Source organism: Pseudophryne corroboree, chromosome 3 (assembly GCF_028390025.1).
Source record: "Pseudophryne corroboree isolate aPseCor3 chromosome 3, aPseCor3.hap2, whole genome shotgun sequence".
NCBI classification, from domain to species: domain Eukaryota; kingdom Metazoa; phylum Chordata; class Amphibia; order Anura; family Myobatrachidae; genus Pseudophryne; species Pseudophryne corroboree.
Window position 1 is genome coordinate 409,317,268 of NC_086446.1, and position 17,333 is coordinate 409,334,600.

Genomic DNA, 17,333 nt, shown 5'->3' on the forward strand with positions numbered 1-17,333 from the left:
CTTCTGGAATGCCTTTTCCTTTTAGGATCTGGCGTTCAACCGCCATGCCGTCAAACGCAGCCGCGGTAAGTCTTGAAAGAGGCAGGGACCCTGTTGAAGCAGGTCCCTTCTCAGAGGTAGAGGCCACGGATCGTCCGTGACCATCTCTTGAAGTTCCGGGTACCAAGACCTTCTTGGCCAATCCGGAGCCACTAGTATCGTTCTTACTCCGCTTTGCCGTATGATTCTCAATACCTTTGGTATGAGAGGCAGAGGAGGAAACACATACACCGACTGGTACACCCAAGGTGTTACCAGCGCGTCCACAGCTATTGCCTGCGGATCTCTTGACCTGGCGCAATACCTGTCCAGTTTTTTGTTGAGGCGAGACGCCATCATGTCCACCATTGGTCTTTCCCAACGGTTTATTAGCATGTGGAAAACTTCTGGATGAAGTCCCCACTCTCCCGGGTGAAGATCGTGTCTGCTGAGGAAGTCTGCTTCCCAGTTGTCCACGCCCGGGATGAACACTGCTGACAGTGCTATCACGTGATTCTCCGCCCAGCGAAGGATCCTGGCAGCTTCTGCCATTGCACTCCTGCTTCTTGTGCCGCCCTGTCTGTTTACATGGGCGACTGCCGTGATGTTGTCCGACTGGATCAACACCGGTCTTCCTTGAAGCAGAGGTTCCGCCTGGCTTAGAGCATTGTAGATTGCTCTTGGTTCCAGAATGTTTATGTGAAGAGACTTTTCCAGGCTCGACCACACTCCCTGGAAGTTTCTTCCTTGTGTGACTGCTCCCCAGCCTCTCAGGCTGGCGTCCGTGGTCACCAGGATCCAATCCTGTATGCCGAATCTGCGGCCCTCCAATAGATGAGCCCTCTGCAACCACCACAGAAGAGATACCCTTGTCCCTGGAGACAGGGTTATCCGCAGGTGCATCTGAAGATGCGACCCTGACCATTTGTCCAACAGATCCCTTTGGAAAATTCTTGCATGGAATCTGCCGAATGGAATTGCTTCGTAAGAAGCCACCATTTTTCCCAGGACTCTTGTGCATTGATGTACAGACACCTTTCCTGGTTTTAGGAGGTTCCTGACCAGGTCGGATAACTCCTTGGCTTTTTCCTCGGGAAGAAAAACCTTTTTCTGAACCGTGTCCAGAATCATCCCTAGGAACAGCAGACGAGTTGTCGGCATTAATTGGGATTTTGGAATATTCAGAATCCATCCGTGCTGCTTTAGCACCTCTTGAGATAGTGCTAATCCCATCTCTAGCTGTTCTCTGGACCTTGCCCTTATTAGGAGATCGTCCAAGTATGGGATAATTAATACGCCTTTTCTTCGAAGAAGAATCATCATCTCGGCCATTACCTTTGTAAAGACCCGAGGTGCCGTGGACAAACCAAACGGCAGCGTCTGAAACTGATAGTGACAGTTTTGTACAACGAACCTGAGGTACGCCTGGTGTGAGGGGTAAATTTCTTCCAGGTTCGCTATCACTGCTCTGAGTGACTCCATCTTGAACTTGAACTTCTTTATGTACAGGTTCAAGGACTTCAGATTTAGAATAGGCCTTACCGAGCCATCCGGCTTCGGTACCACAAATAGAGTGGAATAATACCCCTTCCCTTGTTGTAGAAGAGGTACCTTGACTATCACCTGCTGAGAGTACAGCTTGTGAATGGCTTCCAAAACCGTCTCCCTTTCGGAGGGGGACGTTGGTAAAGCAGACTTCAGGAAACGGCGAGGTGGATCTGTCTCTAATTCCAACCTGTACCCCTGAGATATTATCTGCAGGATCCAGGGATCTACCTGCGAGTGAGCCCACTGCGCGCTGTAATTTTTGAGACGACCGCCCACCGTCCCCGAGTCCGCTTGAGAAGCCCCAGCGTCATGCTGAGGCTTTTGTAGAAGCCGGGGAGGGCTTCTGTTCCTGGGAAGGAGCTGCCTGTTGCTGTCTCTTCCCTCGACCTCTGCCTCGTGGCAGATATGAATAGCCCTTTGCTCTCTTATTTTTAAAGGAACGAAAGGGCTGCGGTTGAAAAGTCGGTGCCTTTTTCTGTTGGGGAGTGACTTGAGGTAGAAAGGTGGATTTCCCGGCTGTAGCCGTAGCCACCAAATCTGATAGACCGACTCCAAATAACTCCTCCCCTTTATACGGCAAAACTTCCATATGCCGTTTTGAATCCGCATCGCCTGTCCACTGTCGCGTCCATAAAGCTCTTCTGGCCGAAATGGACATAGCACTTACCCGTGATGCCAGTGTGCAGATATCCCTCTGTGCATCACGCATATAAAGAAATGCATCCTTTATTTGTTCTAACGACAGTAAAATATTGTCCCTGTCCAGGGTATCAATATTTTCAATCAGGGACTCTGACCAAACTACCCCAGCACTGCACATCCAGGCAGTCGCTATAGCTGGTTGTAGTATAACACCTGCATGTGTGTATATACTTTTTTGGATATTTTCCATCCTCCTATCTGATGGATCTTTAAGTGCGGCCGTCTCAGGAGAGGGTAACGCCACTTGTTTAGATAAGCGTGTTAGCGCCTTGTCCACCCTAGGAGGTGTTTCCCAGCGCTCCCTAACCTCTGGCGGGAAAGGGTATAATGCCAATAATTTCTTTGAAATTATCAGCTTTTTATCAGGGGCAACCCACGCTTCATCACACACGTCATTTAATTCTTCTGATTCAGGAAAAACTATAGGTAGTTTTTTCACACCCCACATAATACCCTGTTTAGTGGTACCTGTAGTATCAGCTAAATGTAACGCCTCCTTCATTGCCAAAATCATATAACGTGTGGCCCTACTGGAAAATACGGTTGATTCGTCACCGTCACCACTGGAATCAGTGCCTGTGTCTGGGTCTGTGTCGACCGACTGAGGCAAAGGGCGTTTCACAGCCCCTGACGGTGTTTGAGGCGCCTGGACAGGCACTAATTGATTGTCCGGCCGCCTCATGTCGTCAAACGACTGCTTAAGCGAGTTGACGCTATCCCGTAATTCCACAAATAAAGGCATCCATTCTGGTGTCGACCCCCTAGGAGGTGACATCCCCATATTTGGCAATTGCTCCGCCTCCACACCAATATCGTCCTCATACATGTCGACACACACGTACCGACACACAGCAGACACACAGGGAATGCTCTACACGAAGACAGGACCCACTAGCCCTTTGGGGAGACAGAGGGAGAGTCTGCCAGCACACACCAAAAAAGCGCTATATATGACAGGGATAGCCTTATAATAAGTGCTCCCTTATAGCTGCTTTATATATATCAAAATATTGCCATTAAATTTGCCCCCCCTCTCTGTTTTACCCTGTTTCTGTAGTGCAGTGCAGGGGAGAGACCTGGGAGCCGTCCTGACCAGCGGAGCTGTGAGAGGAAATGGCGCCGTGTGCTGAGGAGATAGGCCCCGCCCCTTTTCCGGCGGGCTCGTCTCCCGCTATTTTGTGAATCCAGGCAGGGGTTAAATATCTCCATATAGCCTCTGGGGGCTATATGTGAGGTATTTTTAGCCTTTTAATAGGTTTTCATTTGCCTCCCAGGGCGCCCCCCCCCAGCGCCCTGCACCCTCAGTGACTGCGTGTGAAGTGTGCTGAGAGGAAAATGGCGCACAGCTGCAGTGCTGTGCGCTACCTTTAGAAGACTGCAGGAGTCTTCAGCCGCCGATTCTGGACCTCTTCTTACTTCAGCATCTGCAAGGGGGCCGGCGGCGCGGCTCCGGTGACCATCCAGGCTGTACCTGTGATCGTCCCTCTGGAGCTGATGTCCAGTAGCCAAGAAGCCAATCCATCCTGCACGCAGGTGAGTTCACTTCTTCTCCCCTAAGTCCCTCGTTGCAGTGATCCTGTTGCCAGCAGGAATCACTGTAAAATAAAAAACCTAAGCTAAACTTTCTCTAAGCAGCTCTTTATGAGAGCCACCTAGATTGCACCCTTCTCGGCCGGGCACAAAAATCTAACTGGAGTCTGGAGGAGGGTCATAGGGGGAGGAGCCAGTGCACACCACCTGATCTGGAAAAGCTTTACTTTTTGTGCCCTGTCTCCTGCGGAGCCGCTATTCCCCATGGTCCTTTCAGGAACCCCAGCATCCACTAGGACGATAGAGAAATGGCGCTGGTGAACTGTGCCCCGCCTAAATTTTAATTTATTTATACTGGCGGGGGTATTGTATACAGTGCCCGGGCACTGAATATGCCTCCTTTGCCAGTCAAAAGACCCTCAGTAACTTGCTGCCCAGGACGCTCCCCCCTAGCGCCCTGTACCCTGTAAGTGCCGTTGGTGTGTGGGAGCATGGAGTGCAGCGCGACCGCTGCGCTGTACCTCCGCTACTGAAGTCTTCTGCCGTCACTGAAGTCTTCTGTTTTTCTAATACTCACCCGGCTTCTTTCTTCTGGCTTCTGTGAGGGGGGTGACGGCGCGGCTCCGGGAACAAGCAGCTAGGCGCACCAACTGATCGAACCCTCTGGAGCTAATGGTGTCCAGTAGCCTAAGAAGCAGAGCCCTTAACTCAGAAGAAGTAGGTCTGACTTCTCTCCCATCAGTCCCACGATGCAGGGAGCCTGTAGCCAGCAGGTCTCCCTGAAAATAAAAAACCTAACAAAGTCTTTTCCAAAGAAACTCAGTAGAGCTCCCCTAGTGTGTGTCCAGTCACTCCTGGGCACAGAATCTAACTGAGGTCTGGAGGAGGGGCATAGAGGGAGGAGCCAGTTCACACCCAGTCAAAGTCTTTTAGTGTGCCCATGTCTCCTGCGGATCCCGTCTATACCCCATGGTCCTTTTGGAGTCCCCAGCATCCTCTAGGACGCAAGAGAAAAAAAGTTAACAATGAAGTGCTTATGGTCTTAGATCTGGTATTACATCCCATGACGTGAATAGAGGAGAAAAAAAAGCATATACAGAGTACACACTATGGAAAAGTAAACTATGTACTTGCAGACATGGAACCTAGCAGAAAATATTGAGAAAAATGAAATATACCACACCCTAGCCACTCAGTCCCCAGCTAGAAATGTATTACCTGCATATGGGGACACAAAGGAGATTTAGGGAAGCGGTACTGCTAGCATGGTGTCTCTTCTATCTGTATTTCAGTGCTGGGCAGTTTCTACTCTAGGACACCCATGACTTTAACTTTCCTAACCTTACTCGGCTTCAAAAGCAATCCCCAGGTCCCACCCAGAAGCAGAACAAGTGTCTATGGGGGACATTTACTAAGCAGTGATAAGAGCGGAGAAGTGAGCCAGTGGAGAAGTTGCTCCATCAACCAATCAGCAGCTTTGTATAATTTTATAGTATGCAAATTATAGATGTTACTTCAGTGCTGATTGGTTGCCATGGGCACTTCTCCACTGGCTCACTTCTCCACTCTTATCACTGCTTAGTAAATGTCCCCCTATAACTCCTATTCCAGTATCAAGGAGAAGTGGGAGACACTTACCCTTGAGGGAGAAGCAAAAACATATTGACTATATAAAGTGCCAAAGGCCTAAAGGAGGTTATATATTCCACATCCCAGTGTCCCACTGAAAATATTTAAGCTAAAACAATTTTGGACTTTCAGCTACATAACTTGCATGTTCTCTTGGTTATACGTGATGAATGAAAAGAAAAGGTAAGAAGGCTTTACATAACTAATTAAATAAACTCCTCACACAGTTATTGGGGGGGGGGGGGGGGGGGGGGTATAAACATTCCTATCTCAATACATGTACAGATATTTTAAATCCTTATCGATATGGTTGCTCTTTGGCTGATGGCCAACACATACAATGCAGTGTATGTGATGGATGAGACCAGCTTCCTCTGTGTGCCAAGGCTAGGTGTGCAGAGTTGCAGGACGAGTTTCAAGCTTACAATGTACTGTATGTGTTCTTGAATGCACAAGCTCAGAAAAGGATTTATTAGAAGTTAAGAGAATGAAGATGTGTCACTGGTGTCAGGTGCCTCGAATGAGACGTGATGCACCTGACACAAATGACCTGCCAGTTCCATGAGATTCTGCTTGCGCAGAGAGTAGTTTTTGATCCTTTTTAATCTGAAAAATGCATTTTAGCTACAAACAGATGCGACAAGCCACTTCATGAGACTGCGATGATTAATTTGATAAGCAAAACATATCTGTGTGCTTGAGTAATTATATGAAGCACAACGGTACTTTGCATTAAAAAAAAAGAAGCGGCCACAGCATTGTAGCACTTCGTATACAGATTCACATCCATTTGTGACTAGGACACAATTAAAGACGCTTGTGCAAGCAGAGCTGCACGGGACCTGGTGCTGATTGGCTGGTACTTTATCTCCGTCCACTTTCTCGCTCTCCAAGGCTTGGTACATAGACCCCTGAGTCTGTATAAAAAGCACAACTTGGAACTTAGCATAGAAAAATGCCACGGCCGCTGCATCATAGCCTTTCCTATGTAGGTTCAGGGGTAGATGTGTGAAGCAGTGACTTACAATGGGGTTTGCTGGAAGGTCACATAAAAACTTTTGGCAAATAAAGATCATATTAAAACAAAATATGTACTATTTGTTTGAAACAGATTTGTTTTAAAGAGTGAAAAATGAAGGAAACCAGAGATTCACACAGACTAAAGGGTTAAGAGTGACACTGAAAAGGATTCTCTATAGGAGCAAATAAATGGCAGTAAAAGTATTTAAGTGAAGCTGTCTCTAGCTGTAGGTGTAATGCGACATGCCATGTGACTCCTTGTAGGTACTGTGGGATATGTTGGAGCTAGAAGTGCAATACCATGTTAAAGTGGCTTCTGCAGCATCCTTCACTCTCATGGAAGCCGGATTGTGCTCTTTATCTCCTTTGTAGCGCACCTCCTGTTGCTCCGGGTTTTTAGATTTGCTACCAGATATTCCTAGTTCTACAATCTCAAGCACCTCCTTCAGACAGTCCTAGAGAAGGGTAAAGGGTGACAAGGTTTGTTCCACAGTACTAACATTAGATCTCTGCACTCTTATCTACGTAAAGATATTATGGGGTCAATTATGCCCTTATTTAATAGTACATGGAAATGAAACTAAATGAAAGCGATCAAAGTCACACAAGTTAATAAAAGAAATAATAATAATAATAATAATAATAATAATAAAATAATAATAAAAATCTGCTCCAAGTCATATGCCCTCATACTCCACAAAAACACCGGGTTACCTTTTCATTTAACATGTCTGGATGCTCAGTGAGCCAGACACACAGGCACTGAAATGCAGCTACAATCATGGAGTGCAGGTCCCTGGAATGGTGTGGAGCAGGCCTGGAGCACTGGTACACAATGTATGTGCAAACAGAGATCACAGCTCTCTTTCTGTCTGAGGAGTCAAGGCTGACCTTCACCTGGCACAGGGGGGAGGAAGAAACACCTTAGTGCAATTACACTTCCAGTACCTATTTACAAAGATAACAATAACATATATGGAAAGGTAATACAGCTTGCGGTGACATAAAATAATTGAGAGGTCAGAGTGCACCCAGTGACTACAGTTTCAAAGTACGCTTTCCTGGAAATAACTACAGCAGTGGACTTATCTTGGATTAAAATGTAAAAACTGACCTTAGCCAGTCCAGAGAGTAGCTCCAAGGCAGCCAATGAGATGCTCATGTCTGGCCTCCACTGCGAATTCAGTCTCTGGGTGACCAAGTGGATGCTGCGCATAAGCAGACCGGCAGCTGTATCTGTATGAAGAGCTAGGATGTAACCGCAGAACCAGTGCAAAGCAGGGAAGGGAAAACAACCGCTCGTTAGTAACAGGAAGCGGACAGCCCAGGAGCAGGGCGCAGCCACAGAGCAGACACATACAAACCAGACACAGTTAACAACTCCACTCCCCTACATGACTATTGGGTGACAAAGATTGATGTTCAGTAAATCAATATAAAATCAAATAACTGAGCATGATAATTTACAGCAGACCCATCACAAGGAGTAAACCAAAATGATTTTTCTGAACACAAGTTCAGTTTGTTTATACTGTATGTGTCACCCAAGCACAGGAGGCTCTACACTTTTATTTGTTCTTTAACAGCATCTTCACAGAAAAACAGCCCAATTTTAAAAATAGCGTACTACATTGCTTACAAATGTAGCGCAACTAGTCCTTGGTTGCACAATATTGCATTTTAATAATGTTTTGTGAACTTCAAGCCATTAACAACATCCAATGGGGGGAGATTTAGTTGTTTGAAAAGTCAGTTGGGTGTCTGTGTTTTCCTATCTAATAGACAGTAAAAAACAGACACCCAACCAACTTTTCAAACATTTGAATTCCTCCCAATGACTATAATGGTTTTAAGAGAGTAACTGCTTATTCATGCATTTTTTTCTGCCCATTGGCAGGAAAAAAAGTAACTTTGGCTTATGTAATTAGATTTCAGCTTAGTTGCTTAATCGTGAAGCGTAGCATAAAGTAGCACAGTATTTTCTAATCTCATATGATTGATTCACATACAGTAAAAACCACCTTTGTAGTTCAGTTCATAATGACTAGAATGTAAAATACACTAAGGGTCGGATTCAATTAGCCTTGTTAAATTATCATGTAAGGAAAAGGGTGGAAGCGTCAGGCTTTTATGCCTGAGGATATTCATTTACAACCCCTATTCCTTACATGATAAAACTGCATATAATGCGCAACAATCCACAGGTTCTGGGATAAGTACCCGGAGATATGGGTTAATGTATTTGCGGCACCACGATTAACGTGATTTTCTGTTAAAGCCTCTCTCAGGCTCAAACAGAGCTCAGTACAGCCTGTGGGCTTATCATGAACTGCAATTCAATAGCCCTGGGCGACCATTAGTCAACCGTTAAGTACCGTGGCTAATTGAATCTGGCCCTAAATAGCTGGGGAGTTATAATTAAATAGGGCACTTTCCGCTAGTAAAGAAGTTGGTAGTGTAGCTACTAGCCTACAAGCCCCGAATGAAAACCCAGAGGGGAGGGGAGGGTGTAGTGGACAAAAAGATTTAAAAAAAAATTATAAAAAAAAATCATAAGTCAAAAGTTTTTGTTTTCTTGTGATTGACCCTCTCCTCTTCCTGCCATTTTATTTTGGTAGACAAGATTTTTGTGCCGGTTCTGTATAACATTAAACTAGATGGTAGTCTTATTCCTTTGTGTTCAGTACTAGTATTACCCATATATAACAACAAATTAAAAGAAAATACACAGTCTTTGAATCTCCTGTTAATTAACACGTGCATTTAAATGACCCCTAATGATGGAAACCCATGCAACATAGTCTTATAACATACAGAAGAAATGGATTACATAGTGTATTAAAATAGGTGTCTTGTGATTGTTAGTGGTTAAATGGTATCTTAGAAGTACTGTGTAGATTGTGTGTAATGACAGAATTAAATGAATTACAATAGTGATAGCTTGCTGGATTGGTACCTGGATATCCTATGGGACAAAAAACAACATTAAAAGAAAACCATGGACACTCTAAATTTGTACAGAGACATTTAGATGGTTTAGGGGACAACTAGATGAATTCTTATAGGACAGAACAAATAACCTGCAGTATATTCTAATGATGATATTATGCTGGTATTAATAATCAAAATAATCATAATGAGCAATTACTAGTATTAAACATACAAGATATCAGCAACTAAGAAAAGGTTTCTGCTGTGGTTAAAATATATAAAAATCTTTAAAGTGTATTATTCTATTTCCTCTATTTATTATAAGATAAAAATACCTTGAAGAACACACAAACAGAAAGTCATACAACAGCCACAAATTGCTCATGGCAAAACACACATGCCTGGTTATTGTCAAAAGGATGCACAGTACCATGCAAAACACAGCAAGTCTAATCAAAGCTTCAAAGCCAGACATATGCATTGCACTCGATTGCTATGATACTCTAGTATGAAGTGAGGAACAGATTTGTAAATGTGGAAGGAAGGACAAACCTTTAAAGCTACAATTATCTGCTGGACTTTTTTTTTTTTATAAATCCATGTAAAAAGCAGTTGTAATATAACAAGTGTAGCCTTTCTTCCTTGGGGAGGTTCAAATGGCAATAACCATTCTTTTGGACCTCAATGTAAGACTGCTCCCTACCACTATCAGGTCACCCATGAGTTTTCAGTAGTGTCACTGGCCCTATTATGCACTCTGGCATATCAAATCTGATCTAAAAAGTCAAAGAGGTCAATGCTGTGCTTACCTCTTCACTATTGTTTAGTTCACTGATCTGCCTTAAAATGTTATGTGTGCTACTTTGTACGTCTTCTTAATAAGAGGTGTGCAACAACACTAATGCTTGGGATAATGGGATCTGCCTTACCGTAGTCCCGCAGGAGTGCTTGAGCTGGCCTTTCACTGTCTGGCGTTGTGGGCTCAGTACTACCTCCGCTGGCTGTGCTTATGCTGCTGTTTGTTCGGCTATGACTTTTCATTTGATTATTTTCGATCTACAAACCGAAAACACAAGTTACAGGCACACGTAGGAATTGTAAAAACAAACAAACAAACAAAAAAACAAAATTTCTTGGAGTTACACATAAACGACACTTACAGAAAAATTAGGTGTTATTTTAAGTATGTTGACTGAATTTATATAGGGTTTTGTTTGCATACAATTGAAAACATTAATAAGAAAATGTTTTATTGATGGCCTTGATTAAGGATGCTCTCCATTTGCAGTATAGACAGTAGTACAGACATATCTTCTTGTTCCATCTATGGGTGGTAATCAATTAAGTGCCGTTGTTTCTAATGGTCGAAAAAAAACGGCACTAATTCGACACAGGTTATTCAATTGCAGATTTTTTCGCCCATTTTCTAATTCATTTTCACCCATGCTGTTTCACTCTTTTTTTTTTGAATCGGCATAGGCGAAAATTGCACCAAAAGCGGGCGAATTCGCCAAAACAAGTGTATCAGCTGGTGCCGGTCTTTTCGACTAGTCGATAAAAATGGCACGGGCATTGAATAGGTCGAATGTAAATTTGACCTAAAAACGGGCAAAAAGTGCAGTTTTTTCAACTGGTCGAAAAAACAGCACTAATTGAATACCCCCCTGAATGAGGGTATACACACAATGATCGTTTATTTACCAATGCAGTGTCGGCCCTTCACAATGTTTACTGTGTATTTGAGAATGGGTCCACTATTTAGACAACCAAATTTCACTACTACTTTAATATTCTGAACAGTACTAAAAGAGTACTGTAAAGTACTGGAGATTTGTTTACTCCTTTCCCATCAGATCATTCCTTTACTTATGATAAACACAGACCTCAACTCAGTGATACCTGCTTTCAAATAACTCATTGGTTTTATCAACAGGTCAAAGTTAATTTTATGGTATGAGAACACATGCAGCATGAGTAAATAGGTAAATTCAATTAGGTGCGAATTGTTCTCACGGCAAACTCACACTGTCCATTTCATTTGCAATTCAATTCCAAACTCGTATTGCAAATTGATATTTCTAGTTCAAGCTTGCATTTCTGGGGTACGCGCATTTGTGCGATGTATGCGAGTTTCATGAACCAAACTCTCACAAAGTCACTCGTAATTGAAGTGCTCCCAAACTGTCTTCTAAAGATAGGTAATTTTCAAGACCTTTTAAATTTGCTGTTAACATGATCAGTGAATTGTACTATGCAAACCAGATGAAACCTACAGTATGCAGTTATACATCACTTCAGATGTTCCCAAACACGGTCCTAAGGCACCCCAAAGGTCCAGGTTTTAAGTATATCCATGCTTGGCCACAGGTGACTTAAATAGTACCTTAGTAAATTGAATTTAACCCTCTGTGCTGAGCCATGGATAAATTTAACACCTGGACCGTTGGGGTGTCTTGAGGATCGCGTTTGAGAACCTCTGCATCACTTGTTATTAAAACAAATTCTAATCAAGAGTAAGTAAATTAATCAGAAACACACAGGATCTGATTGCAGTTAATGGTCACTTGTAGCAATAAAAAAAAATATATATATAGGATTTTAATACCTACCGGTAAATCCTTTTCTCATAGTCCATAAGGGATATTGGGGACACATTAATACGACGGGGTCCAATGGAGCCAGTGTATTTTAAATTTCTTCCACTGGGTGTGCTGGCTCCTCCCCTCTGTGCCCCCTCCTACAGGCAGGTCTAGGTAAAACAGTGCCCAAAGGAGAAATGACATACTTGAGAGAAGGAACATAACAATAAGTGTGGTGTGAATTACACACCAGCACACCATAACATAACTGGGCCAGCGACGGCTGGCAACATAACAGCAACAGCTGAACAGGTAACAGGGTGAAGCACCCCTTGCAAGTAGGTCTGAACTTCTGGCAATAGAGCCAACTTCTTCTGGAACAAGACGGAAAGAGCTGAAATCTGGACCTTAATGGATCCCAGATGTAAGCCTTTATCCACTCCAGTTTGCAGGAAATTCAGGAATCTTCCCAAGTGGCATTCTGCAGATGGATATGTGCGTTCCTCGCACCAGGAGACATATCTCCGCCAGATATGATGATAGTGTTTTGACGTCACAGGTTTTCTGGCTTGCACCATAGTGGCAATTACCTTTTTGGAAAGCCCTTTGTGAGCTAGGATGTTCCGCTCAACCTCCATGTCGTCAAACGAAGACGCCGTAAGTCCGGGTAGGCGAACGGTCTTTGCAGAAGAAGATCCCTTCTTAGTGGCAGAGGCCAAGGGTCTTCTACGGACATGTCCAGGAGAGCCGAGTACCACGCTCTTCAGGGCCAATCCAGGGCAATCAAGATTGCTTGCACTCCTTGATGCCTGATCCTCTTGAGTACCTTTGGGATCAACGGAATCGGAGGAAATAGGTAGACCAACTGGTAAGGCCAAGGCGTTGTCAGCGCATCCACCGCGCTCACCTGAGGGTCTCTGGTTCGAGCGTAATAGCAGCGAAGCTTCTTGTTGAGGCGAGACGCTATCATGTCGATCTGTGGGCATCCCCACCGGTCGATGATCTGTTGAAACACCTGAGGGTGGAGTCCCCACTCCCCCGGGTGGAGATCGTGGCGACTCAGGAAGTCCGCTTCCCAGTTATCCACTCCCGGAATGAAGATTGCGGACAGAGCTCTTGCATTTCTTTCTGCCCAGAGGAGTATCCTTGACACTTCTCGCATGCAGGACGTGGCGTTGTCCGACTGAACCTGGATTGCCAGATTCTGGAGTAGAGGGGAGGCCTGAATCAGAGCATTGTAGATAGCCTGAAGTTCCAGGATGTTGATCGGAAGTAGGGCCTCTTGGGCAGACCACCTGCCCTGGAACTGTGCCCCCTGGGTGACAGCACCTCAACCTCTTAGATCCTGAATCCTGAAGTGTCGAGCTTCCAGTAGATTGGAAGACTATAGCCACCACAGGAGAGAAATCCTGTCCTGGGGTGACAGCCGAATCATCCGGTGCATCTGGAGATGGGAACATGCTGCGACTGCGACAGTTAAGGCCTTGCGCCCCGCTGAACAAACAGCCCCTCAGTACGGTGGTCCTGCAGCAGGAAAGCGGCTCTGCACCTCACGAGGCCGGTGACTGCCCCCCCCTAACTCAGGTATGCTGTTGCCCAAACAGCCTACCGAAAATAATAAAGTTTTAAAATAAATTGAAAAAATCTCTCTGGAGCTCCAGAGTGTGCATCCTCTCCTGAGGGCACTTTTTTCTAAACTACCTGTGGGAGGGGGCATAGAGGGGAGGAGCCAGCACATCCAGTGGAAGAAATTTAAAGTGCACTGGCTCCTTTGGACCCCGTCTATACGCATCATACTAATGTGTCCTCAATATCCTTTATGGATGCTAGAGAAAAAAATAAAAAATACACACCAATAAGCAGCCAAAGAATTGCAAATGACTGACCGTCACATCTGCTCAAACCACCAATGTGGATTATGTGGTCAATAATAAATAAAAGAAAAGATAAATGATCTATTAGGCACATCACATCTATAAAGATTTTTAGATTGTGTCATAATGTTAATTAATTTCTTGTTACACAACAGTTAGTTTGACATTCAGGTATGATAAATTAGTGACAACTACTTATGATAACAGAAGGATATTTTAAAGATTCAGAAATCCTAAACTTAAGTCTGCAAAACAGCTTCCGCAAGATCGGAAAGCAGATTGAAAGGGAGCAAAAATGCAGCAAATGTCACAACACAAGGAAAGTTCTTACCATTTCTACCTGATTTCCAGTTGCTTCTAAGAAAGCAGAATCTTGAACAATGTTCAACATTGCACCTGAAATACAAATAAAAACTGAATTTGTGTTTTTCTTAAGCAAAAACTGCTAACAAAGCAGCATATTCTAAACCCAACACACCACAGTTTTTTTTGTTGTTGTTTTTTTTTTAAAAGACTGCTTAACCCCAATTTTAATACAGTTGTGTCCTCATACATCTTGCTTCAAAATGCCACACAACGGGAGATGACTGGCTTCAGTAAGCTGACAGGTCCTGTGCAACTTCGTTAGCGTCTGGCATATGTTTTTTGCTGAAAATGCATCTTACTTGCATCACTATGTCAATATCACACGGCAGACTCTGCTGATTAAAATATGTGGCATGCCTATATTCTGTGTGCAACTGCGGCTGTATCTGCACATGAAATGTTATGTTACAGCATTTCGTAAGCAGACACAACCACGGTTGCACACAGAATATAGGCAAGCCAAATATAATTTTAATCAGCAAAAGCAGCGTGTGTCTCATATTTGCATAGATTTGCAACAAACGCATTTTAATGGAAAAAGTAGCACAAAACAAAGCTTGGGGCTTCTAAAAAGGGCTGTTTAACGTGCAGAGAGGTTAGATGTCAGTGGACACAACTATATCATAAAGATGGAGAGATTCCTCCCTCACAATTCAGCTTTCCTCCAAGTTACTACAGAAAGAAATATGGTGTTGGCGCTAATGAATCTCCTGATAAAGATAGGGATTTGACACCCCTGGTGCCTTTGTCTGCCCTCTACTTCTGTATGAATCCATTTGTTGTGTCTGTACAAAGAAACACACAGACTAACCACACAAGCTCCGGCTTTATACAGCCCCAGAGTGATAAAGATATACCATGCTCATAACCAAACAAAAGGATGCTCTGCGCTCTGATATCTTGTATTTAATTAATCAATTAATTAATTGATTAGGTGCAGTCTAGACTGCACCTAATCAATTAATTAATTGATTAATTAAATACAAGATATCAGAGCGCAGAGCATCCTTTTGTTTGTTTTCAATCCAATATATTTCAGTTTAACCAACTGCTTTTGCTCAGCAGCTCTATAGTGCAATACCCATGTTTTGTGATTATTTTTGCATAATATATACATCAACATAGCGCCGAGGTTTACAGTTTGAGCTTAGTCTCTAACTGTATTCATAGATTTTTATGCTCATAACCAAGGCATACGTTCTCCAGGACAAAGAAGTCCATGAACGGATTCCTTATAAAATAACTTTGAAACCCAGACCGTACACTGTTGAAGCAATTCCCACCTAGGATCATTTGCGTGTTATTGGGATCAGTCTCAGTCTGTAATGCTCCTATAAGGATATTGACAAGCCTTAGCTTCAGTGATAGGAAGGTAACTGGTTTATCGCTGCCGGATTCATCATTACTAAATTTTCCTTCCAACAATACCTGCAGATAGAAGATTAAATTCTTGTCACTTAAGAGGAAGATCAGGCACTAGAAAGGAACATAAAATCAGAGATCAACAAAGTAAATTACCTCTGATTTCACAGTTCCAAAATGGTGAGGCAAAGGCAGCAGTGAAAGTAGGATGTTGATACTGGATCTCCTAAGTTCTGTGGGGTTTACATAACTTTTAAACTTTGACAGCTCCCTAGAAAACATAAGAAATGTATCAAGTATATATTATAGTATACTGTAAACTAAAACTTTACACCCAAGAACAAAATAGTAGTGCAACTTCACAAATGTCAGAGTAAAAATGTTTTTTGTTTTTTTCACCGTGTGTATGCACCATAAGAATTATGTGTTAAACTAAGATGAATACAATGTTACTGTATGTGTGTCTTTACTGCTACCACTCCTCCCCCTGTTTGAGCATGTGTATGCCTGGGTTTAAGGCTCCAGTTAGTTTCTGCTGACAATTACATATGAGTGTACATACATAGTAGCAGCCCACATGTGAAGGAGTGCAGCAGAATGTGGTTGGATAACATTTCAATTACGGGCTGTGCAAAATTTTAGACAATATTTGTTTCTAGTGTAAAAAACCCAGTATCAGTACAATTTAATATGATATGGATATATATATATATATATACACCTACACACATACATATACACACACACATACATACACACACGACTGTGATTTCATAAAGGTAGTATAACAGGTGAGTAGAGAAGCAAAATATATTCTGCACCATAGCACATACTGTAAAAAAATATATAAAAAAAATAAGATTTTACTCACCGGTAAATCTATTTCTCGTAGTCCGTAGTGGATGCTGGGTACTCCGTAAGGACCATGGGAATAGACGGGCTCCGCAGGAGACTGGGCACTCTTTAAAGAAAGATTAGGTACTACATCTGGTGTGCACTGGCTCCTCCCTCTATGCCCCTCCTCCAGACCTCAGTTAGGGAAACTGTGCCCGGAAGAGCTGACATTACTAGGAAAGGATTTGGAATCCAGGGTAAGACTCATACCAGCCACACCAATCACACCGTACAACTCGTGATAACTATACCCAGTTAACAGTATGAACAACAACTGAGCCTCATTAAACAGATGGCTCAGAACAAAAAACCCTATAGTTAAGCAATAACTATATACAAGTATTGCAGAAGTCCGCACTTGGGACGGGCTCCCAGCATCCACTACGGACTACGAGAAATAGATTTACCGGTGAGTAAAATCTTATTTTCTCTGACGTCCTAGTGGATGCTGGGTACTCCGTAAGGACCATGGGGATTATACCAAAGCTCCCAAACGGGCGGGAGAGTGCGGATGACTCTGCAGCACCGAATGAGCAAACTCAAGGTCCTCCTCAGCCAGGGTATCAAACTTGTAGAATTTTGCAAACGTGTTTGATCCCGACCAGGTAGCAGCTCGGCAAAGTTGTAAAGCCGAGACCCCTCGGGCAGCCGCCCAAGAAGAGCCCACCTTCTTCGTGGAATGGGCTTTGACTGATTTAGGATGCGGCAGTCCAGCCGCAGAATGTGCAAGTTGAATCGTGCTACAGATCCAGCGAGCAATAGTCTGCTTAGAAGCAGGAGCACCCAGCTTGTTGGGTGCATGCAGGATAAACAGCGAGTCAGTTTTTCTGACTCTAGCCATCCTGGAAACATAGATTTTCAGGGCCCGGACTACATCCAG

The 17,333-nt window shown here is 43.6% G+C and overlaps 1 protein-coding gene across 4 annotated transcripts in view; it reads right to left on the reverse strand.

The window, feature by feature from the left end:
- Positions 1–17,333, reverse strand: part of RALGAPB (Ral GTPase activating protein non-catalytic subunit beta) — a 275,647-nt gene that overhangs the window by 68,842 nt on the left and 189,472 nt on the right. For 2 of the 4 annotated variants that reach the window (XM_063960194.1, XM_063960196.1), the window contains 7 exons: positions 15,716–15,830; positions 15,481–15,625; positions 14,163–14,227; positions 10,308–10,434; positions 7,562–7,683; positions 7,162–7,344; positions 6,748–6,902 (listed from right to left, as the gene is read on the reverse strand). In XM_063960194.1, the coding sequence (XP_063816264.1) occupies positions 6,748–6,902; positions 7,162–7,344; positions 7,562–7,683; positions 10,308–10,434; positions 14,163–14,227; positions 15,481–15,625; positions 15,716–15,830 (912 nt within the window). Of the gene's footprint in view, positions 1–6,747; positions 6,903–7,161; positions 7,345–7,561; positions 7,696–10,307; positions 10,435–14,162; positions 14,228–15,480; positions 15,626–15,715; positions 15,831–17,333 lie in introns of all 4 variants that reach the window. The other 2 variants (XM_063960193.1, XM_063960195.1) reach the window with 1 other exon arrangement.